The 23880-nt window shown below is 48.7% G+C and overlaps 1 protein-coding gene across 1 annotated transcript in view; it reads left to right on the forward strand.

Moving 5' to 3' along the window:
- The window catches only part of LOC135898625 (pyridoxal-dependent decarboxylase domain-containing protein 1), a 36421-nt gene extending 26079 nt beyond the window's left edge, over window positions 1-10342 (forward strand). The window contains exons 14-20 of the mRNA XM_065427675.1: window positions 242-347; window positions 899-957; window positions 1602-1839; window positions 5519-5637; window positions 6831-6923; window positions 7453-7555; window positions 8401-10342. Coding sequence (XP_065283747.1) covers window positions 242-347; window positions 899-957; window positions 1602-1839; window positions 5519-5637; window positions 6831-6923; window positions 7453-7555; window positions 8401-8546 — 864 coding nt within the window. The 3' untranslated portion in view covers window positions 8547-10342. The remainder of the gene's footprint in view (window positions 1-241; window positions 348-898; window positions 958-1601; window positions 1840-5518; window positions 5638-6830; window positions 6924-7452; window positions 7556-8400) is intronic.
- Window positions 10343-23880: the final 13538 nt, after the last annotated feature.

Genomic DNA, 23880 nt, shown 5'->3' on the forward strand with positions numbered 1-23880 from the left:
GCGTTGAATTGTGTAGCACATTCAGATATCTTGCTATCATGTAGCACACATTATTTTTTGGCGATGTGCGATGTAATCTGGAAATTCGCAGGCATAGGATGCAGTCATACGACACAAGGCAGAGGTAATCGGTAATCACTAGGAGAAATCATCATTCTGCTGTGGACATAAATTAGGCTGATGATGACAATACGACGAAATTGAACATCTTTGTGACATGGGGGCCTTCTTTTGCCTGCAGCTGGCCCAAGTTCTCAACCGTGACGTTCCCCGTGCAGCGTTGGACCTCCTCGACCTGGATCCCTATGGGGCCTGTTTGCGCTTCTGTCCACTAGAGAGCGCTCATGGTAACGGGTTGTCCCACATATTTCTTGTGATGCTTGAAGTGTTTTCCAGTATGACTGTGTTCCACTGCTTGCCTTAGAAGGCCAAGTAGACAGTTAATCAGACAGCGGCCATCTTAAGTCTGCTTCTAGTTCTGGCAAAAGAGATAGCTTCATCAAGGCAGCATCAAAATCCAAGCAGTGTGGGCTACGTTGCTGTCCAAGCAAGGCGGCGGCTGAGTAGAAAGATTGGAAACTCGATGGGAAGGTTGTCTGTTTGCAGGAAAACGTAGTCATGCTTTCTTATGTGCTTAATGTGAGCAACATGTTTTTCGTAGGCTCACACCCGCAAAGTGTTAAAATACAGCGATTATATTTTCTTTTATTAGCTTTTTCTTGTCGACGCGAGGTGGCTTCATCTCGCAGAGATGGTTGCGACATGATGCGTCTTGGAAGCAGTCTTCTTAGCTGTTAACATAAATTGTCCACAATGTGAACCAGAATTGGTACACCTCCTACATGCTGATAAGCATGTGAGGGGACCTCAACCTGCACGTTTGCTCGTGTCAATGCAGTGTTCGGCACCACGACTCAGGATGTGGAGGAATTGCACAACTGTCTCCTCAAACATCTGGTGAGTGACTAGCCACGGCAGCTTATTCACTTTTCAAACTGAGGTGCCCCTTGGTTTCTGCATGATTGTACTTTATGATGTCATCTGGAAAGAAACTAAGAAAGGGTAATAGAAAGTGGTAGACATGGTTGAAAGTGAGCTTGAGAAATTTATTTAAAGAAGCAGTCAAGCAGCTTGTCTGATAGAATGTAATTGTCCTTCTAGAAGACCTTCAGACTAGTTCCTCTCAATACCTGATGCATAACATCGGTAGTCAGTTTTGTAGGAGTACACTAATATGATGAGAAAATTAAAATTTTCTCTTACACACTATCTGTTCCTTCTTAAGGTTCAGCCTGCTTCTTATGCAAGGTTTCCAATTTTGTGCTGTTGGGTTCAGTGTGGCATTGGTCACCATTATCTTTATCATTGGCTGAAGTACATGTGTATGGATAACTGCTGCTAAGTCTGATTTGTCATACCTGTTCCGTTTCGTTCTCAACGACTCCATTTTCCTTTTTTTTTTTTCACATTCTGATCTGAAGTGTTTGATTGGCATCAACTGTTTGATTTGAACATTTAGCTGCCAAGCTCAGGGCCAGGTTGTGACCACCATCAGCCTTCCACTACAGGACTCCTTACCAAGTGCCCAATTTGCTTGACAGGCCATCCTGAATGCAACAGTCCGGCAGAAGCGCAAGTTCCGCGATGCCCTCAGCAAGCATGCCAACCTGGAGTTGGTCGAAGTGTGCCACTGGGCCGGCCTGGGCGGCGTGCGGTTTGTGCCGGATGCGTACGTTGGACACGTGGACACCCTTGACGAGAAGGACAGAGACCAGCTCAACCAGCTCAACTCTGAGCTGGTCCTCAAGTTGAAGAACACGGACTCGGCCTTCTCTCTTGGTGAGCCAGACGTCATGGGTTGCGTGACACGGACCCATTGCCTCGGCAACTTGGTGGTTTCTTGCCGAGCATGAGGTTATTGAGGTTTTGGTTTCTGGCTGTTGTGGCCGCATACCGACGGAGGCAAAATGCAAAAATGCTTGTTTGCTCCGTTTCACACTTGGGAAGCAATGCTGCGGAAGATATTCAAGTAGAGCTTGAGGCCCCACTTCACATGTTTCACAGTGCCGGTGTTTTTTATCTGCGACGCTTTCTGTGGAATAACTACTCCACATACTTCAAATACAACTTACGGACATGAGGCTGCATCATATTCTGCATTGTTTGTACACCTTTGTGTTTCCAGTTTGCGGCAAACTACTTCTTGGTTGCAAGCGATGTAGCTGCAGCTACTGATCACAGGAACATGTCACTCGGCTATTTCTGAGGCAAACCGGCTCAGGATGTGCAACGCCTTCTGCGTAACAAGTACATCGTATTTCTAAGCATAAAAGTGCATGAGAGCCTAATTTTGCATCAAGTTACATAACGCTTACTGATATCTTTCATGTGTGGCACACTATTTTTTTGGTCGTGAATGTCAGCAATGAATGAAATCTCTCTACTTTTCCTAGCATTGCCTGCTATGTGTGAAACGAAACATAGTAGTGAATTTTAGGTGCCCCTTGAAAGAGGTACTAAGGATGAATGTTCAAGTTGAGCTGGATTAGTAAGCTACCTGTTCTGCAATAGCGAAACGACCACTCTTAGCCAAGGCCTGGTGAGCCAAGACAAGCACAAAAACGAAAGGATGGTGGTGACATCGTGCAAGGTTATAACCCCTGCTTGCCATGATGTTCGGGACTTTGGCCACTTATGCTTAGGTCTAGTTAATAGTTCATTGCTAAAGAAAGTCTACATTTCATGGTAAATAAGCCAAGGAACTGGCCAAGCATGTTCCACACCTTTTTCTTCTCTAGAACAGCCCAAATTTGAGAACATACTTTGAAACTTGTGACATCACACTGATGCTGAGATTATGGCAAAAAACCTTTATGAAATGAAAGCTTGGCCATCACTTTTTCTGCCTTTTTCCGTCATATGAATGAAGAATAAGAGTTTCAAAAGAGTACTTTAATTTGCCTAAACTGATTTAGTGTTGCTTTTTAGTGTTCCTCTAAGAACCTCAGGAAATCAAAAGTAATCCAGAGACCTCGACTGTGGCATCTCTCAGCCACTGTGTCGCTGTGACATGGTTTTATTCTGAAAGCCATCGAATTGTATAAATTGGGATGCAAATGAGGCTGCTTATTGCCTTAACATGAATTTTCAATGACAATTAAGGTGAAATTCATTCCCAACTCCAACTGATTGAGCAGTGAACAGTGAGTAGCGCTTGTCCTTGTCTATCTTCCTTGTGTCCGTGGTTTTATTTGCGCTAAGCTACTACTTCAAAAAAAGTGAACCACCCCTTGTTTGAAGAGGATGTGCTTCAATAATGTCCCTCGGCGACTCCGGTGGTGAGGAGTTGCTTGAGGAACTCCGGTGGCGAGGAGTTGCTTGAGGAACTCCGGTGGCGAGGAGTTGCTTGAGGAACGCGCCTTCTCTTGCAGTGTGTTGAAGTAGATCGCAAGGGTGGCCAGGTACAAAAGCTTTCGCCCAGGCATTGCCGAAGGAGCGTAGCGTAAGTGCAGTAGCCACTTCTGTATAAATTTGGCACCTCTGGCCACACCTTTCCCCAAGTCAGCGAGGTGTGTCAAATGGAGGAATGTCCCAGAATATGGGGGTAAAAAGAGTACCAATGCATAGCTTCGAACATGTAGATTCGTTACCACATGCTTCTCGCACACAAGAGTGGCATGATATAGCGAGACTTAATTTTGGGCAACTCTCTTGAGGCATTTTAATTTGATACTACATTCACGTCTTGAAATGCGGGACTTGGCATGATTGGCATTACTGTGACGTCAAGACACAAGGCGAGATTTGCCGATTACGTCCAACACTAGGGTCGGGCATGAAAAAAAAATAAGGAACAGTGTGTGCGTTACCTTTGGCTGCACTCCCGTGTGACAGTCGCAGCGATTATGGGAACAGAGTGAGCCGATAGTTCGTGATTGATGTCGTGTTGTATTCGTCTCCTTTGTACTGAATCTAAAAATGGTTCGGTGAAACAAGTACAGTCGAACCTCATTAGGAGGAATTTGCTTCGAACACGAAAGTACCTTCGTTATATGCAATCTTCCTTATAAGCGTGCATGCAGATATTGGCAAAACAATGTTGCTATCACGTGTATGCGAAAGAAAGTCAAGCAAGCGTTGCTTTGGCAGGTCAGTAAAGGGATTCGTGCGGGTTTTTATGACCCGTCAACATCTTTTTGTCAGGCCGATACAAGAGCAACTGTAATTTACACACACTTGCTCTGGTACTGCCGTGAGCGGGCAACCATGCGATTGGTGTTATCACGTGGGATCGGCATGTTGGCTTGCCAACTGAAGTCAAACTAAGCCAAGCCACTGTCCAAAATATGCACAATGTTGACAAGATTGTTTGGACACGAACAGGACTGCATATGGATCCGTACTTCTCTACTACGACCATCAGTCTAGCCCGTATGTCTAATCTCACACTTGATGACTGATAAGGTCTACGAGTGTGAACATATTGATGGCGAGCTTCCCGCGATGGCTTGTCACCAGCCGATCTGCTGGCTGCACTATTTGGACCGCCAGGCCTAACCAGCGCTGCTTTGTAGGGAGTCTGCAGCCAAAGTTGCTCGCTTGTTTCATACCTAAAAGTTTCGGTTATTGCAGTCATACATTGGTGCGAGGAGTAGGTGGCAGTGCTGCAGAAATCGTGTAGATCTGAGAAATCAGGTGTCTGAACGTGCTTGCCATTTTTGCTACCAGAATATATATTTTGACGTGCATGCAAACAGCAACTTTCTTAGTTTTAACCAATACCGCGTCGGATGCTGCATTTTCGGTTTCGTTATAGCAGGACTACATACTCCATTGAAATAAAGCATGATCAACCAAGTCTTAGTTGTTTCGTTATATTCCATAATTCATTATATTTATGTTAGTTATATTGAGGTTCGACTGTATTGTAGTAAAGTATTTATGGTGCTCTGATGCTTGCCAGTATTTTTTATACGGCGGGGACCCTCATTTAGTTCAAAGAAATAGGACAATGAAAAAATGTAATGTCGGCACTTCTACTCGCAAGGTTATTTGAAGCCTGAAGGGCAATGCTTAGTCAAAGCCATAGCTGTCCACCATTACCATGCTGCATGGACAGCCAGTACTGGGGGTGCACGAAGACACTGACATAGTCTCCTGTATAACTTCTGTGCCTGCCGAATCATCGGCGAACCAATGAGAAGCGGCCGTCATTTGAACTGAAGTGGTGGAGCCACTTATGTAGGGTTGTCTCGAGCACACTTTTTACGTTTTTGGTGCTCGCTGCTGACAAAAGAAAGCATGTACTTCAATAAAAGAACAGAAGCACACTTCTGCTTGCCGAATTATTAGCGAAGCAATAAAAAGTGACCGCTGTTGAGGCTGTAACACTAACTGGTGCCGGGTTTCTTCTGGTATTCGATTCATAGCTCATTGCTTGTATGTGCTGAAGGTACGCCTAGCTTCTTTCAAGTTGTCATGCACACCTACATCTGTTTCTCGTGGTGTTATTGCCCAGGTGAAAGCGAGGATGGCCTGTCCTGTGTGCGCTTCGGCATGGTGACGGATGACCTGGACATTGAGGAGCTCGTCGGGCTTGTTCTTGGAGCTGGCATAGAGCTCGAGGAATCTACAAAGGTGCCTGCGCCGTTTCACATTGTGAGATAATCAAAGCTATTAGCTGCATCAGCTGATGAGGAACGAGAGCCAGGTGATCAGGATAAAGGCCCATTCCCACTGTGTGTCAATAATTGTTCTCTGGATGACATGGCTGAATGGAAGAATCACACAAAAAAGAATTAATGCTGAAAAACATAAAATAAAATGCTGAATTGCACTTTCATTGAAAAAAGAAACTCGCAGTGAATTGATGGGAGAGCCATGCTCAGAAAACGAGAGCACTGCAAAATTTGTTTGATCTCTGTAAGGTTACTGTTTCTCTGTATTTTCTTCATCCTGTTTCTTTGTAAGCTTGTACCCCTTGACTTAGTTTTGTTCTCCTGGATTTTAATAATGTGGACCTAGTAATATGGCTGCCTTACAGTCAAAGCATAGTCTGCTTGTGTAGGAAACATCTGACAGTAGAGCCACTTTCTGTAACTGTAAACATTTGTGGAACTGCCTTTTCTTCAAGTTGTGGCTGATGCATCAGGCAGACATTTATGTGTGCCTAACATAAGGAATACCTATCTGTCTACATCATATGTTAGTGAGACATTTGTGCCTTGCAGGTACAAATAATTGGTCTGTAGCTGGCCTTTGTGTCACGTATATCAGCTGCAAATGGGGGCAGATTATTGATTGTTTTAAGAGGCAACCATAGCCTGCTTATGTGGTCCCCTGCATATCTGCTCCCGTAATGTGCATATATGGTGGAAAGGTAAATTGTACCGACGCATGCTCCTTGATTTTCTTTTGATTTGTGCCTTGCACTAGTATTATTTTATGTCGTGTTTGTCATTGCATGCAAATTCCCTGTTGTCGGATTTCCCTAGAAATGAACACATTTGAAATTGTTACATACGCTGTGATAAGCTACGAGATATCTTGTGTGCAAGAAGAGCTTTTGTATAAAATCAAATCAATCCTTATTCAACATCTAAAATGTCAGTAGCGCAGACACTTTGGCTTGGCGGAGTGTGTCCTTGTTTCTAGATATGATGTAATGATTTTGTAAACATGTGATGCCCCTCCATGGGCAGCTTCTTGTTTGCATAAGCCCTGGTCTGCTGCATTCTGTATGCATGTGGATTAAGCCTGATATGAGTTGTTCAACTAATTTTGTGTCTCAATTGTCCGAGTGTTTTTTGCTTTCACTCCCGTGATTGCAGGCCCTTGAGTCGATGTCCGAGCTGGTGAAGCAAGGCATTCAGGAGGCCAGCAAGGGTCTCCAGCAGGAGAACGAAGAGAAGATCCTCCAGGAGGTGAGCTTCTGGGCACAATGCTCAGTTGGCAACCTCTTCCTTAACTGTAAAGCTAGCTTTCCTGCTGGCCAGTTTGTCGATCTAATGGTGGCCCAGCCAGTTCTTTAATCAGTGCTTTGTGTGCGGTTTGTGTTTCTTTAATGGGTGGGAAATGTAGATGCAAGTGCCATGACGAAGCCACATGCAACGACCGAGTGCTAGCTTGTGCAGCTTGTACGTAATTCGAGCAATGCTGTGTGTGACAAAGCATTTGTGCAAGACCTCTAGGGAAGCTGATAGCTAATGCTTAATGAGCATTTAGAGGTATTCAGCTCTCCTGTTCTGTTAGTGTCGTCGCTGCTACAGAGGCAATCTCCAATGCTTAAGTTTTCTCAGTAAGGAACTTGTCTAGGCCAGACAGACAGACTCGTTATTCACTTCCTCAGTTCTGTGTTCTCTGTTTCACCATGAGCTCCTGAGGCATTGATGAATGGAATTTTATTGTGTGGATGTTTGCCTAAAGAGTTTTCCTTTGTTTTTTTTTGCTCAGGGGCTCCTGAGGCATGTCCCCATCGTGGGCTCCCTCTTCAACTGGTGGTCGCCGACTGCCAAGGAGGGTGGCATTCGTGGACGCAGCTTCAACATCACATCTGGTAAGCACGCAAAATTAATTAAACTGGAAACTTTTCGTGATTTTTGTTGGTGCCCTAAAAATGCGTTCTTTGTACTACTCTGAACTTAGTTGAATGCAAGGGCTAGAGTGCATCCTAAGCATCACACCTAAGCAGCGTGCCTGAGCATCAGCATGCTCAACATGATGCGGACCTTTTGAGCGGTGAGCCACAGCGCGTTGGTCAGTTGATTGCATTATTGGAAGGCCCTAGCTTGTAGGGTAACGTAGCAGATTTGTTGGTCTAGCTAGCCTCACCTATGTTTCATACAGTGGTTCTATGCAGTGTATGAAGTGATGGTGACTGGTGTGGTATCGAGTGCTGTTGACCCTACATCTCTTTCGGAAGCAATGGAAGCAGTGGCTGTTGCATCAAACCCGAAACCTGTTTTGTTGGACGGCTCTGCACCTACCACCTGCAATCTCGCTGGCTTGAACCAAGCATTACCTCAGCACTCATACATCGTCCATCTGAGGTTTCACAGCCTCACTGGCATTCATTACAACCACACCAAGGTCCACCCACGGACCATGATCTCCCATGTCTGCAACTTTGAGAATATGTTTCATAATTTTTTTAGGGTTTCATCTCTGTCCCGGGGAGTACAGTAAATATAATTTTGTCTTTGGTGCCACTCGTCATCAGGAGATAGAGTTGGACGTTGCAGCCCGCTGGTCTTTTGCTTCGAGAATAAATGTAGAGACAGCAGCATGCCACGTCAGTCACCATTATATGCCTTACCAAAGGCTGTTTGGTAGCCAATGACAAGCCACGAGGAAAATGCTGGACTGTTTTGGTTGCATACTGGTTCCTGTCTCTCCTGCCAGGACTCGTCGAGAGTACGGAGAACATCTACAAGTACCACATGCAGATACAGCAGGGTGACAGCACACCGGCCCTGACCAACAAGCCACCGCAAGCCCAAGTGGTCGTGCAAGCTGCAAATGCCCTTGAGACAAAAGCACCGGAATGAGTGCAACTCAAAACCATGAGAGGGGTTGTGAGGGAATGTGGGATGAGACTGGGGTAGCAATGGCCGGGTGCTGCAGCTTCGAGCACCAGCGCACAACCACGGAGCAGGTACCAGCACATAGAGGAAGGCAGTTGGCATCCTCTGGGCCACCAGCTTTCCGAGTGACTGCGGTGTATTGTGTACCGCTGTATCCGAGCAGACTGATGAGCACAACTCAAAACACAGAGGGGACTAGTTGATTCCACTGATTTTGGACCACTGCCCTACTAGGACAGGTACCAGAAAACAGAGAGGAATAACAGGGGTCAGTCAAGCCGCCAGCTTCTTGCCTGACTGATGTGGTGTGTGAAGCACCTTTATACAGGAGAGTAGTTGACCGAGGCCCATCAGCACTAATGTGTTCCTTGCTTGCTATGCAATCGCACGTATCTTGTGTGGCTGGTGCTGCAGCAACGGCAGCTGGTGATGAATTGTTGTTACTCTTTTATTTGGGTAAATCAAATAAAGCTGGCAGCATTTACTGTAACTACTAGCGAGCAACTGCTGCTGGTTGCCAGCGCAGCGTGAAAAATAATTGTGCGGAATCTGTTCAGAATTTTTTTGTTGAAATCTATGCAGCTGCTTGCATTTAGGAAAGGTTGCAGTCATCAGACGCTGGTACCAGCCATGCAACTACTAACTCTCTAATATGTTGGTGCTAGTTGTCAGCAGGTCCTGATACCAGGAAGTCTCACAAAACCTCCACGGCTGCTCATGTCTAAAAGAATAGAAGCTCAAATGGGCTGTTGCTGGTATGCCCAGTGGCTAAGATACCTGTTCATAATGTTTTGCTTTGTGCTGTTATCACAGTGCATCTGTAGCACTGGCCATTATCCAGTATGCTGCTGTGCAATATTTTGTGCCTGTGCTAGGGAAAGGCTCTTTTATCTTAAACTGCACATGTAAATGACGCTCCTTATGGTGCCAGCTTTGTGTACACTCTCAAGACTTGACTGGTACCAGTTCGGTGTGAGTTACTAACAGTTATGAGCTTTGGTTAGAGGTTTTGCAACATGAGTATTTACAGGCTGCTGACAGTGCAAGAATTTTTGGATTTTGCATGCAATGTCTTTTTACAGAGGAACCTAAGATTGTGTGTCAGAGGGCCAAAAACTACTGCAAATGTAGTGCCTCCATTTTGAAGGGAAGCACTAAGTGTAGTCTTGGCACTTAATATGTAATGTAATGAGGAAGCAAACAATGTGGCAGCCTTGTTGTGTCGGAAAGCTGGTGGTTCTTCAACCAAAGGTCTGTGCTGCTGGTATCTAGGCTTTTGGGAAGCAACGCATATGTCATCCAACATATCATTTCTGAAGAAATTGTGCGTCATGCTCGACCTTTTTTTTGTTCTTCCTTTCAGTTGGGACCATGTTTTAGCAGCTCCCAATTTAGACATTGGGTGCTCCTGTCATCGCTCACATTCTGATGGACTCTCTCTCTCAGTCTTGTTCCTTTGCAAGCTGTTTTTCTTTTGTGGGGATGTGAGTGTGGAGTATTTTTTTTTTTCGGTATTCTTCCCATCAATCAGTCTTCTCTCCTTTTGTTGTGATGGGTTGTGCTTTGCTTTATATTTGTATTTAAAGAGCTTTAATTTAGACCCTGCCTACTCCAGAGCGAGAGCAAACGAAGTTCCTTCTATATATTCCTTGTTTTCATCCATCTCATGCAGGCAGCCTGCATACGTCGCCTTAAAAAAACTGTTGTGATACATCTAGTCAGAAACACACTTTTTGCAAATAAAACTGACAGCTTTTCAAGCTTGTGTGCCTAGCCCAATTCCCTGACTGGAGGTCCTAAAATAATTAACTTTATTATTGAAAGTTCTTCCTGACTTACAGTGTGCAGGTAAGCCTTCGTTTGTAGGGAGCAGAAAAGTGGTGCTGCCTTTGCCTTCATTTTTAATGTGTTGGCTTGGCTCGTCTACCGACAGAGCAACGACAACGGGCACCAGCCAGCCATGACGGAGGCGTGTAGTTGGGAAAAAACGCGGTACAAATACAAGAAATGTCTTTACAACAACGCAAACTTATTGCACCAGCTTTTTATTCTCAAAAGTGGTTAAAAAGGTCAAAACGTGGGTGGTTACCAACAGTTATACTCACTCCCGTGAAAGCAGAAGGATGGGCGACTTTCACAATTTGCGTGGCGGGCTATCGACATCGCTCTTACTTTTCAGTGTTGTTGGAGAAGGGACTTTTTTTTTAGAGGCTGCTCAGAACGAAAAATTCTGCTTACTAAATATCCATGCGCTTTTGGAAGTAATAGTTGCAGATGTAAACACTACCGAAGGTGAGCCTTGCATTCCGCCATAAAAAAAAAACTAGTTCCATAAAAGTCGGTTGTAAGTTGCTTTAAAGGCAGCTAATAAGAAAATTAGGCAATTACCAGCCCTGCAACTTTGCAAAGATTGCTTCAGTAGTGTATGCTACTCATTCATAGCCAGTCAAATAGGGTCGCAGTTTGCCTTTAAAGGGCCCCTCACCAGGCCCCATCGGAAATATGTTTATACGCTGGAAGTTTTCAGGTGCAGTCTAGACAACAAAGTCTCTAATTGGGCAAGTTGAAGAGTCATCTTCAGAAAAAAGCCCAGGACAGAAAACTCTATGAGAAACTCTATGCTCCAAACCATAGAGTTTTTCACTATAACACCTAGAGGCAAATCTGGCGCCACCGTCTGTGGGAGTTTATTAAGGGGCGCTGTGCCGTCATGGGAATGACGGTATATGTGTCTGCAAGGCTTGTGTTGGCTGGTGTTGTAAGAGGCTTCGTCTAAAACGTGGATATGGCTACACAAATAATTCGGCCTTAAATTAAATGTTTCCATTCACGCATATTACTATCACGCATATTGTTACGTAGGAAGACGCGGACGACAAGCTATGTACAAATATATTTACAAGGAAAATACGCTGCGCTTGGCCAAGAGGCAACAGCCCGCGCTAGCTTCTAAATCGTCGTCGTCTTCTTCACACTGCTGGTCTTTCGTGATCGCACATATTGTGCCGTAGCACTACCCCCGGCTGCAAAAGCGCCGTCCCGGAGCGACTAAAGATCGGACTCGGAAGCAGTGTAGTAGGCCTTGAGCCTACTGACGTGTACGACATCGCTAGATGCCACAGGAGAGGACGAGCTTGAGCCCACAGGAGCAACTTCGTAAGTCACAGGCGTCACCTGGCGCAGCACGCGGTAGGGCCCTGTGTATCGCGAAAGAAGCTTCTCGGAAAGTCCGACGTGACGAGAGGGCGACCACAGGAGCACGAGCGCACCAGGTGAAAACTGTACGTCACGATGGCGGGCGTTGTACTGACACTGCTGAGTGGTCTGTGAGGCCGTAAGTCGAGCACGGGCAAGCTGGCGTGCATGGTCGGCGAGGGCGATGGCATCGCGCGCATACTCGCTTGTTGAGACCGCAGCAGGAGGAAGTGCCGTGTCTAGGGGCAAGGTAGGTTCGCGACCGTACAGTAGATAAAAGGGAGAAAATCCGGCGGTGTCATGCCGGGAAGAATTGTACGCAAATGTTACGCGTAAGGAAGGGCAATGTCCCAGTCGTGGTGGTCCTTGGAAACGTACTTTGCCAGCATATCGGTAAGAGTACTGTTTAACCGCTCTGTCAGGCCATTGGTTTGAGGATGGTATGAAGTAGTAAGTTTGTGTTGAATGGAGCAGGAACGCACAATGTCAGCGATAACTTTCGAGAGGAAGTTTCGACCACGGTCAGTAAGCAGCTGTCGCGGGGCGCCATGAAGATAATGTCACGCAAGAGAAAGTCCGCGACGTCAGTGGCGCAGCTGGTAGGGAGAGCCCGAGTGATAGCGTATCGGGTGGCGTAATCAGTCGCGACGGCTACCCATTTGTTCCCAGAGGATGACGTGGGAAAGGGACCGAGCAGGTCTAATCCAACACGAAAGAACGGTTCCACAGGGACGGTGATCGGCTGGACATGACCGGCAGGTAGCACCTGAGGTGTCTTCCGACGCTGGCAGGGATCACAGGCAGCAACATAGCGTCGAACGGAGCGAGCGAGACCAGGCCAATAGAAGCGGCGGCGGACGCGGTCGTACGTGCGGGTTACCCCAAGATGTCCAGCAGTGGGTGCGTCATGCATCTCAAAGAGCACAGTCTGTCGTAGATGTTTTGGCACGACAAGAATAAGATCAGGGCCATCAGGGAGGAAGCTCCTTCGGTACAGAATGCCGCCCTGGAGGACATATCGGCGAACGGCTGCGTCGGTAGGTGTAGAGCGCAGACACTCGATGAGTACTCGCAGCGATAGGTCTCGGTACTGCTCATCGGCGATGTTAGCGAAGGCAGACACAGAGAAAATGCCGTCGGCGGTACTACTGTCGGCGTCGTCAGGCTCGTCAGCCGGGTAGCGAGACAGGCAGTCAGCGTCCTTGTGTAGTCGGCCAGAGTTGTAGGTGACAGAGAACGAATATTCTTGGAGGCGTAAGGCCCAGCGACCAAGTCTTCCTGAAGGGTCTTTCAATGAGCATAACCAACAAAGCGCGTGATGGTCTGTGACAACGGAAAAGGATCGGCCATATAAGTATGGGCGGAATTTCGCAACCGCCCAAACTAGGGCCAGACACTCACGCTCAGTGATGGAATAGTTGCGCTCCGCGGGTGAGAGGAGCCTGCTGGCGTAAGCGATAACACGGTCGTGGCCACGCTGGCGTTGTGCCAGTACTGCTCCAATTCCGTGACCGCTGGCATCAGTACGGACTTCGGTAGGCGCAGAAGGATCGAAATGGGCCAGAACGGGAGGTGTTGTGAGAATGTCGATTAGATGAGAGAATGCAGAGGCCTCGTTATCGCCCCACTGGAAAGGAGCGTCTTTTTTTCAAAAGGTCGGTTAGTGGTCGTGCTATGGCGACGAAATTCCTCACGAAACGGCGGAAGTACGAGCAAAGGCCGATGAAGCTGCGCACATCCTTGACACACTTCGGAACAGGGAAGTGCGTAACAGCATGGATCTTGCCTGGGTCCGGTTGCACTCCGTCCGCGTCAACGAGATGTCCAAAGACGGTAATCTGGCGACGGCCGAATTGGCACTTCGATGCGTTGAGTTGCAGACCGGCTCGCCGAAAAACGTCCAGGACTGCTGAGAGGCGCTCGAGGTGCGTAGCGAACGTTGGGGAGAATACGATAACGTCGTCCAAGTAGCACAAGCACGTGGACCATTTGAAACCGTGAAGAAGGGAGTCCATCATGCGCTCAAAAGTGACAGGAGCGTTACATAGGCCGAACGGCATCACCTTGAATTGATAAAGACCGTCGGGTGTTACAAAGGCAGTCTTCTCGCGGTCGAGATCGTCCACGGCAATCTGCCAATAGCCGGAGCGAAGGTCAATATATATATATATATATATATATATATATATATATATATATATATATATATATATATATATATATATATATATATATATATATATATATATATATATATATATATATATATATATATAGAGGAGAAATAGCGAGCACCGTGGAGGCAGTCAAGGGCGTCATCAATCCGAGGTAGGGGATACACGTCCTTTTTGGTAACCCTGTTAAGGTGCCGATAATCCACGCAAAAGCGCCATGAGCCATCCTTCTTTTTTACCAGCACAACCGGTGACGCCCAAGGACTACATGACGGTTCAATAATGTTCTTGGCAAGCATTTTGCGAACTTCTGCGTGAATAACTTGACGCTCAGCTGGTGACACTCGATACGGGCGGCGATGAATAGGAGGGGCATCGCCGGTATTAATGCGATGTTTGACAGCTGTAGTTTGGGCTAAAGGACGATCGTTAAAGTCAAAAATATCGTGGTAGGAAAACAGAACGCGGTAGAGTTCACGAGCGTGCTCGGAGGGCAAGTCGGGGGCAATCATTTTCCGGAAGTCAGCGATGGTACAATTTGTCGACTGCGATGGGAGAGGAGTATCTGCGATGGGAGAGGAGTATCGGATGAAGTGTCGTCTACTGCAGTGGATGCTACTGAGTGATCCTCGAATGAACAAAGCTGGGCCAAAGACATCCCACGTGGCAGCACTTGTGTCGTCAAGCCAAAGTTGACCACTGGCAGGCAGACGCAATTCGCCGTAATAGATAAAACTGTATGGGGGACTGTGATCCCGTGTGTAAGGAGGACGTCTGGCATAGGAGCCGCGATGTAGTTGTTGTGTCGGCTGGCGCTCGTCTTGATAAGAGCACTCTGCGAAGTGCGCATGCGCCACTAAGTGTTAAAAGCAGTGCCCCTTGCTAGCGGCCTTCTCTTTCTTGCCGAGCCTCAACCCACAAGCATGGGTTAATAAACGTCGTTCACCCGGAACTTGTCTGATCCTTTTCGACACGCCTGGCGCAAAACGTAACACGTGGCGACGAAGATGGGATTTTGAAGAGCTGCGCAGCGTCAAGGAAGGCAAGTGTTCTCGGCATTCAGCCTCTGTTCAGTATCGACGATTGAAGAGTACTGCTTTTTCTTTTCTTCGCTGACTGATACCATGAACGAAGAAGCCAGTGCAGGTTCGACGCAGTTTGCTGCTCAACTGGGCCACATGGAACCATTCGACGTTTCCACGAATGACTGGGCGTCGTACGAAGAACGGCTGACGTCGTTTCTTATCGTCAACCGCATTCCCGAAGGTGACAGAGTACATGCATTCCTGAGCATCATAGGCCCCAGTACCTACAGTCTTCTGAAATCGCTGGTTGCCCCGGAGCTGCCTTCAGCCAAGAGCTTCGAGGTACTAAAGAAGACGCTGGGGGACCATCTGTCGCCGAAACCGTCGGTCATTGGCGAGCGAGCAAAGTTCCACAGGAGGCAGCAAGTCGAAGGCGAGTCCATTTCTGATTACATTGCCGAGCTACGGAAGCTAGCACGCACCTGTGACTTTGGAAGCGCGTTAGATGAATCCCTCCGGGATCGCTTCGTCTGCGGCTTGTTAAGAGAGGATATACAGCGAGTGCTGTTCACGGAGGATAGCAAGCTTACGTTTCAGAGAGCGGTAGAGCGCGCTGTGGCTATGGAGGCGGCAACGAAAAGCACTGCGGAAGCCCGTGCAGGGGTGTCTACAGCCAACCTCATGCATAAGGTACAGGCGACTTCGAGTGTCCAGTCGCAGGCATGTTTTCGCTGCGGGTCGCCGAAACATTCCGGCAAAGCGTGTCCCCACGTAAATGACAAATGCTATAAGTGCAACAAAAGGGGACACCTACAACGAGTTTGCCGTAGCACCTCCAGCACGTCGCGAGGGAAACGCCCCTTCAAAGACACTGTAAAAACGTTATCGGTAGCATCCCGCTCGGAAGTGGTATCCGTAAAGGGCGTATCTGCTCCCAGTATTGAGCCCATCATGGTACCGATGAAAGTAAGCTAGATACAGGTGCCGCCGTCACAGTCATGCCTTTCAAACAATACCGCCAATTTCTTTCATCAGCCAGGCTCAACCCGACAGAAGTGAAGCTCCGCACCTATACAGGAGCCCTGGTGATCCCAAAAGGCGTCCTGCAAGTCAAGGTGCAGCACGGTGGCAACACGGCGAGCCTTCCTTTATACGTCGTCGACCAGGAGGGGCCGCCGTTGCTGGGTCGGGAATGGCTTCAAGCAATTAGGCTGGAGTGGAGCAAAATCTGGAACGTCCACCAGCTGCCAAGGTCAGAGCTGCCTTTTTCTTGTCGTTTAGAGGAAAGGCTACACGCCTTGATCGCAAAGTACGACTCTCTATTTAAAGATGAGTTAGGCATGATTACAGAAGAAAGGGCCGAGCTGTATTTCAAGCCTAATCAGGCACCGAAGTTTCTCAAAGCAAGAAACGTGCCGTTCGCACTGCAAAAGGCGGTTGAGCTTGAACTTTCGAAGATGGAAAAAATGGGCATCATAACGGCCGTTGCCACGTCAGATTACGCAACGCCAGTGGTACCCGTTATCAAGAAAGACGGTGGCATACGTCTCTGTGGCGATTATAAGGTGACAGTGAATCCGTGCCTTGACGTCACACGTTACCCGTTGCCGAAGGTCGACGACTTATTCGCGGCTCTGTCTGGTGGCACTCATTTTTCAAAGATCGACCTAAACCGTGCTTATCAGCAAGTGGTCATGTCTGATGCCTCAAAGCAATACCTAACCTTGAACACGCACAAACGATTGTTTGTCGTCAACCGATTACCTTTTGGAATCGCTTCCGCGCCGGGGATTTTCCAAAAGATAATGGACACGATGTTGAAGGACCTCAAGGGTGTTTGCTGCTACCTAGATGATATTTTGGTAACTGGGAAAACCCTAGAAGACCACTTAGCTAATCTCGAAGCGCTGCTGGGGCGTCTTCAAAGCCGAGGTGTCAGGGTAAAGAAAGAGAAGTGCTCGTTTTTTCAAAGCGAACTTCACTACCTTGGGCACAAAATCAGCGCTGAAGGCATTGCCCCATTGTCAGATAAAGTTGACGCACTTCTCCAGGCTCCAGAACCAAAATCAAAGAAGCAGCTTCAGTCTTTGTTCGGCGTTGTGAACTATTACAGTAAGTTCGTGCCCCAGTTAGCAACGATAGCTCAACCATTTTTCAGACTTCTGCAAAAAAAAGGTAGCGTGGCACTGGGACGAGCATGCTAGAAAAGCGTTCAACCAAGTGAAAGCGCTATTGGCACAACCACCTACGCTCGCACACTATGACCCTGAAAGACAACTTAGGCTGTCATGCGACGCTTCTCAGTATGGTGTAGGAGCGGTCCTATTTCATGTCTACGATGACGGAAGGGCGCGGCCCATTGCTTACGCTTCACGCACGCTATCTGAAGCGGAAAAGAAATACAGTCAACTGGAGAAAGAAGCGTTAGCCATCATTTTCGGTGTAAAGAAGTTCCACTTCTATCTTTATGGGCGCTCATTCACATTGGTCACAGACCATAAGCCGCTTCAAACAATATTGGGCCCGACAACCGGTATTCCCACCATCGCGGCTGCTCGTTTGCAACGCTGGGCCGTTACGTTGGCAGCCTATTCCTACAATCTTATCTTCAAAAAATCGAGCGAGAACGCTGAAGCCGATTTCTGCTCGCGTCTGCCGCTGCCAGTTCTTGAAGCGGAAACCACAGAAACAGAGGAAACATTTTATTCGTTGCGCTTGGACTCGTTGCCTGTTTCTAGTCGAGATATCGCGGCTGCCACATGTAAAGACCGAATTCTTTGTCAAGTGAAGGAATTCACAAATGTAGGATGGCCCGCGTCGATCAAGGATGAACAGTTGAAGCCTTTTTTTCGCAGATGCAACGAACTGACGGTGCATCAGGGATGCGTCATGCTGGGCGCAAGAGTAGTCGTGCCTGCAAAGCTACAAGGGTTCGTTCTGGACGAACTCCATGACGGCCATCCCGGCATCGTACGCAGCAAAGAACTAGCACGCAGCTACGTGTGGTGGCCAACTCTTGAGGCGGACCTGGAACTTCGCATCAGAAGCTGCGCTAGTTGTCAAGAGCAACGTAACGCTCCAATCAACGCACCTCTTCACCCGTGGTCATGGCCGACTTCACCGTGGCAGCGTGTTCACGTAGACTTTGCGGGACCTTTTCAGAATACCATGCTTTTAGTGGTGGTCGACGCACATTCTAAATGGCCAGAGGTTTTCGAAATGAGATCGACAACTACAGAAAGCACGATTCGTTGTTTGACTGAGCTCTTCGCACGTTTTGGTTACCCTGAAACAATTGTTTCCGATAATGGACCTCAGTTTGCTTCGCAGGAGTTCAAGCACTTCGTGCAGGCAATGGGAGCGCGCCACGTCCTCACGGCTCCCTACCACCCCAGCTCCAATGGGTTGGCAGAGCGTTTCATCCAGACCTTAAAGAATGCGCTGCGCAAAGACGGCACAGGAGGAACATTGCAGGTAAAGCTGCATAAATTTTTGCTGTCGTATCGCAACACGCCACATGCGACGACTCGTGAATCACCGGCGGCATTGCTCCTAGGACGACGCTTACGCAGTCGGCTAGATGCCGTAAAGCCTTCCGTGGGGGAAAGAGTAGCACACAGACAGTGCACTCAGGCATTAAGTCGTCCGTGTCGCGAACGTCACTTCTTGGTAGGCGACAGCGTGTTAGCACGTAATTATTCTGGAAAACCAAAGTGGACTCCCGCTGTGATTGTTGCTCAAACAGGACCTGTCTCTTTCCAAGTACGTGCAACCACCCCGAGGGGCACATTCACCTGGCGTCGGCACCAGGATCAGCTGTTACAGAGGCCTGCAGAGGACGTTACCCCTAGGCATGGAACAGCTGGCGAAGTTACGACCAGTGAGTTCCTGTTTTATCCTGAGACTGCAGGCGCACCAGTTCCTTCCAGTCCTCAACCGCCCATGGTAACTCCGGTTGCGCAACAGGCAACACCAGCACCCGCCGAGGCAAGACGCTACCCCATGCGAGATCGTCGCCCACCGGATAGATTCCAAGCTGGACTCTGAGTGACTGTGTGCTCCATTAAAAGGGGAGGTGGTGTTGTGTCGGCTGGCGCTCGTCTTGATAAGAGCACTCTGCGAAGTGCGCATGCTCCACTAAGTGTTAAAAGCAGTGCCCCTTGCTAGCGGCCTTCGCTTTCTTGCCGAGCCTCAACCCACAAGCATGGGTTAATAAACGTCGTTCACCCGGAACTTGTCTGATCCTTTTCGACACGCCTGGCGCAAAACGTAACAGTGACCGTCGGGGACTGGTGGGGATGACACTAGGTCAACGTAGGTCAGTGCCGAAGGTGGCAAGCGAACGAAGTCGGCGGAACTGAGGCGACTGGGGTGTGGTTCAGCAGGATCCAGAACAGGCAGGTCAAGGCGGAGAGTACTGGCGGAACAATCGATGAGAGCAGAATGTGCGGAGAGGAAGTCTAAGCCGAGGATGATGTCGTGGGGACAGTGGGCGATGACTGTGAATAGCACGATTGTTGAGCGATCGGCGAAGGAGACGCGGGCGGTACACATACCAATGACGGGGGCTGTTCCGCCATCGGCGACACGGACAACAGGCGTCGTGGCGGGCGTGATTATTTTCCTCAGCCGGTTACGAAGGTCAGCGCTCATTACGGACAAATGCGCCCCAGTGTCTATGAGAGCAGACACAGAAACACCGTCGACTTGCACGTCAAGAAGGTTCAGATGAGTGGGCAAAGTCAGTAGAGGATTTGGCGGCGTAGGGGGCAATGCAGCGTCACCTCGAGGCGCTGCATCATCTAGTTTTCCGGCTGGGAGCGGCGTCCGAAGGGAGTCGGCGAATAGGAGCGACGGGGCTGGGGAGAGCGAGATTGTCGTCGTTGGGGCGAAGGCGAAGGAGAATAGGGGCGGTTCGTTGCAGGAGAATCAGTGGCGGCAATATCGGAGCGTGCGGCATAGGGACGAGAAGGGCCACCTGAGGGGCGAGAGTAGGCAGTAGAAGTAGACCGGATCGGGGAACTCCAGCGACTACGACAGTGCCGAGAAATGTGCCCGATGCGATGGCAGTGGAAACAAATAGGCTTGTCGTCAGCAGTGCGCCATTCAGATGGGTTGCGGAAACGTGGTGGGTAAGAAGATGCGGGACGGGGCGAAATCGAAGAAGCCGGGCGGGTATCAGGGCGATGGGCCGAGCAGATGGTGTGAAGACCCATGTTTTCAAACTCCTGGCGGACAACTGCCTGGATCAGTGAGACCGTGACTGCAGATGTGGGGGTGGGACTGGAGTCGAAGGCAGCCGGATAGGCGGCCTCGATCTCACGCCGGACGATCCTGGTAACATCGGCAGTGTTGTTGGGACGAGGAGCGTCGGCACAGGAAGATGTCGCTGGGGTGTTGGGCAGACGGGCAAACTGCTGGTCAATACGTCGGCTTTTGGCGAGTTCCAGGCGGCGGCACTCTTTTATAACGGCATCCACCGTGGCTACGTTGTTGCAAACGAGCAAATTGAAGGCGTCATCGGCAATGCCTTTGAGGATGTGGGAAACCTTGTCGGACTCAGTCATGTGGGTGTCAACTTTGCGGCACAGAGCCATGACGTCCTGAATGTACGTGACGTAGGGCTCCGTTGACGTCTGCACACGACCGGAAAGCGCCTTCTGCGCGGCAAGTTGGTGACCGTAGGGGTTGCCGAACAAGTCTCGAAGCTTTTGCTTAAGCGAATCCCAACTGGTCAGCTCATCTTCGTGCGTCCGATACCAAACTCGAGGTGTGCCACCGAGGTAAAAGACGACGTTGGCGAGCATGATAGTTGGGTCCCACCGGTTATTGCGGCTGACGTGTTCGTAAAGGCTGATCCAGTCCTCGACGTCTTCCCCATCTTTTGCCGAGAATACGCCAGGATCACGGGGAGCGGAGAGGGTGATGTAGGTCGTCGAAGTGGCAGCAGGTGTCGGAGCCGGTGGAGTCGGGTTGGCGTCGCCGGGAGCCATGAAGGTAGGCTCGACGGACCGTCCACTGCGAAGCTCCGTGACGAGGTACAGGGAACGTCCACCTCCACCAAATATGTTACGCAGGAAGACGCGGACGGCAAGCTATGTACAAATATATTTACAAGGAAAATACGCTGCGCTTGGCCAAGAGGCAACAGCCCGCGCTAGCTTCTAAATCGTCGTCGTCGTCTTCACACTGCTGGTCTTTCGTGATCGCACATATTGTGCCGTAGCAATATTATAACCAAGCAAGGAAAAGCAAGAACAGTCGACAAACTGTTCCAAAGCGAGCACGAATCTTGTCGTCTGTCCTCCAACTTCAGCGGTCGTCTGATACTTTTTACGTTTCATATAATTTTACGTGCAATTACAAGTTTTATAGGTAAACAAAACATACTTTTGTGGAATAATAAAGCCAACGTAGCTTTTTACATGCTGTTTTAGTAGAAAACGAATCATTGCGACAGACGGAACGGTGCTTGCCTGGCTCTCCGAGAACGATGCCTATCCGAAGTCGCAATGTACCGGCATTCGCATGCATACCACCATGCATACCACTAAAACCCTTTAAGCTTCGCAAAGTAGTGACACCCTCCTTTTCCGCCTTCCCTCCTCCTCGTTTCTCCTCTCTTTTACGCTCCCTCATTGACCGTGGCGCCGCCTACACTGCTCGAGCGTAGCAACGTGCCAATATGGTGGCTAGCCATATTGGCTAGCCACCATATTGGCACGTTGCTACGCTTGAGCAGCGTAGGCTAGCCATATGGTGGCTAGCCCCTCTAGCCACCATAGTGCCAACATGCGCTCCTCGTCACTCCGTAGACGTTTCTCGAGCAAAAATGGCGCTGATGCACGGCGCGAGGGCCCACGTGATGCTATTAGTCCTATAGCGGCGTCGGCCTCGGCCAGAGCGCGCGAGGAGGAGGCGGCATTTAAAGCGTGGCACTACTTTACGAAGTTTAAGGGGTTTTACATACCACAGCGCAGCAGCGCCAGATTTCCCTCTGGGTAATATGGTGAGAAACTCTATGCTCCAAACAGTTGAATGGGGGACGGCTAATGGCGGCACCCCTGGTGGCTACGCTTTTCATGTCCGAGGACACGCGCAGTAGACGCAACGATGCGCGAGTGTCGTGTTTAGACCGGCTGTGCAAAGGTGAAATGTCGTTTTCCGTCATTTTGAGATGGTAGACACGTATTCTTCAACCTGAATGAGTTAAATTCTATAACTGAGGATTCCCTTGCCATGACGAAATCAGTCAATAGCTGTTGTGGGTCCAGCTCCTTGCCATGACGCTGCATGACGACACGGCAGAAGTGAGAGTGAGCGACCTTTTTCACCACTGACATGAGATTGTAAATTCCCTGCTGCGCGCAGCCCGAAAGTTTTGGCTCGCATCTTGAAAGGAGCCTCGTGAACAGACCGACAACGTTTTTTTTTTATCATGTTCGAAGAGTGTTTCAGGGCCCTCTGAAGATGTGCAAGACGGGGCCGTTATTCAGCTCATTCTGCGGATTGGTCGCACTTTGCTGCATCGGTCTATGGTGCGCAGACATTGAGAGTTTAGGCGGTAACTGCAGTAGGCTCCGTTTTACTCCATTAAAAAAAAAAAAAACATATTTTTAGAATCCCCGCTTGCGACCGATTTCAGTACGCCTATCAGTAAAGGGGCTGAATTCAGGTTTTTACATTAAATAACATCCCTATGATGAAGTAAATATTTTGTGCGGAGGAGTTTCAATAGGCTGTGTCCCGTATCAGACACATATTGGCTACGGGTAGTGTTTGAAGTGCACGAAGGAAATAAATGGTCTTAGGCTAATAATGAGTTAAAGTGCATGTGAATGTCGCCGTGTGAATAGTTTCCAGCTACATCGCAATGTTCTAGTTGTAGTTTGCAGCTTCGCTGTCCGGCTACCTTCATAGCGTGGGTAGAGACCATTTCTTTCCTTTTTTTTTATGCACTCAAGTGAAGGGCGGTGCTCTCCCCTTGAATGAACATTTTGCATTGCCACCGTCATCGCTGCTTTAGTGATGCCATTTCGAAGATGAAGCAATGGAAAGGAGCCGAGGCATTCTGTAGAGTGAGTGAAAGCATTGTTCGCTATAACGGGTGGTTTACTAATGAATTACAGTGACACGGGGGAATCGTCATGTAGATATGTTAAAGACAGAGGCAATTAATGGGAAACCTTGTCTCTGCGTAAGGTGTGCGTAGCATTGCACACTCATCATTTATAGGCAGCAGCTCAGTAATTAAGTTAATTTTTCTTTTGCCTAACGCATTGTGCTACTCGACTGCTGGTGAGGAAACTGCGACGCATAATTTGTGGTGTGAAAGACAGCGCGAATTCACATTGTATTGCATAAATTAGATATCCAAGCTCTCTAGCAAAAAAAAGAGGCCAGTATTTGGCATTTCCAGTATTTGGCATTTTCCGTAATTTGCTGCTATTTTAAAGAAAGGAGGTTGATGCTTGAAACATCGACGCTTCTGAATGAACAAGCCGGCGGTTAGTACTGAAACTCACCGCGTCGATCTTTCTTGCGAATGCTGCACGTGGCGCGGAATCTCGCCACTGGCTGCGGGTGGACAAGTACGCACGCACGCACGCACGCACGCACGCACGCACGCACGCACGCACGCACGCACGCACGCACGCGCACGCGCACGCGCGCGCACACACACACACACACACACACACACACACACACACACACACACACACACACACACACACACACACACACACACACACACACACACACACACACACACACACACACACACACACACACACACACACACACACACACACACACACACACACACACACACACACACACACACACACACACACACACACACACACACACACACACACACACACACACACACACACACACACA

The sequence above is a fragment of the Dermacentor albipictus genome, chromosome 8, assembly GCF_038994185.2.
Source record: "Dermacentor albipictus isolate Rhodes 1998 colony chromosome 8, USDA_Dalb.pri_finalv2, whole genome shotgun sequence".
Lineage (NCBI taxonomy): Eukaryota > Metazoa > Arthropoda > Arachnida > Ixodida > Ixodidae > Dermacentor > Dermacentor albipictus.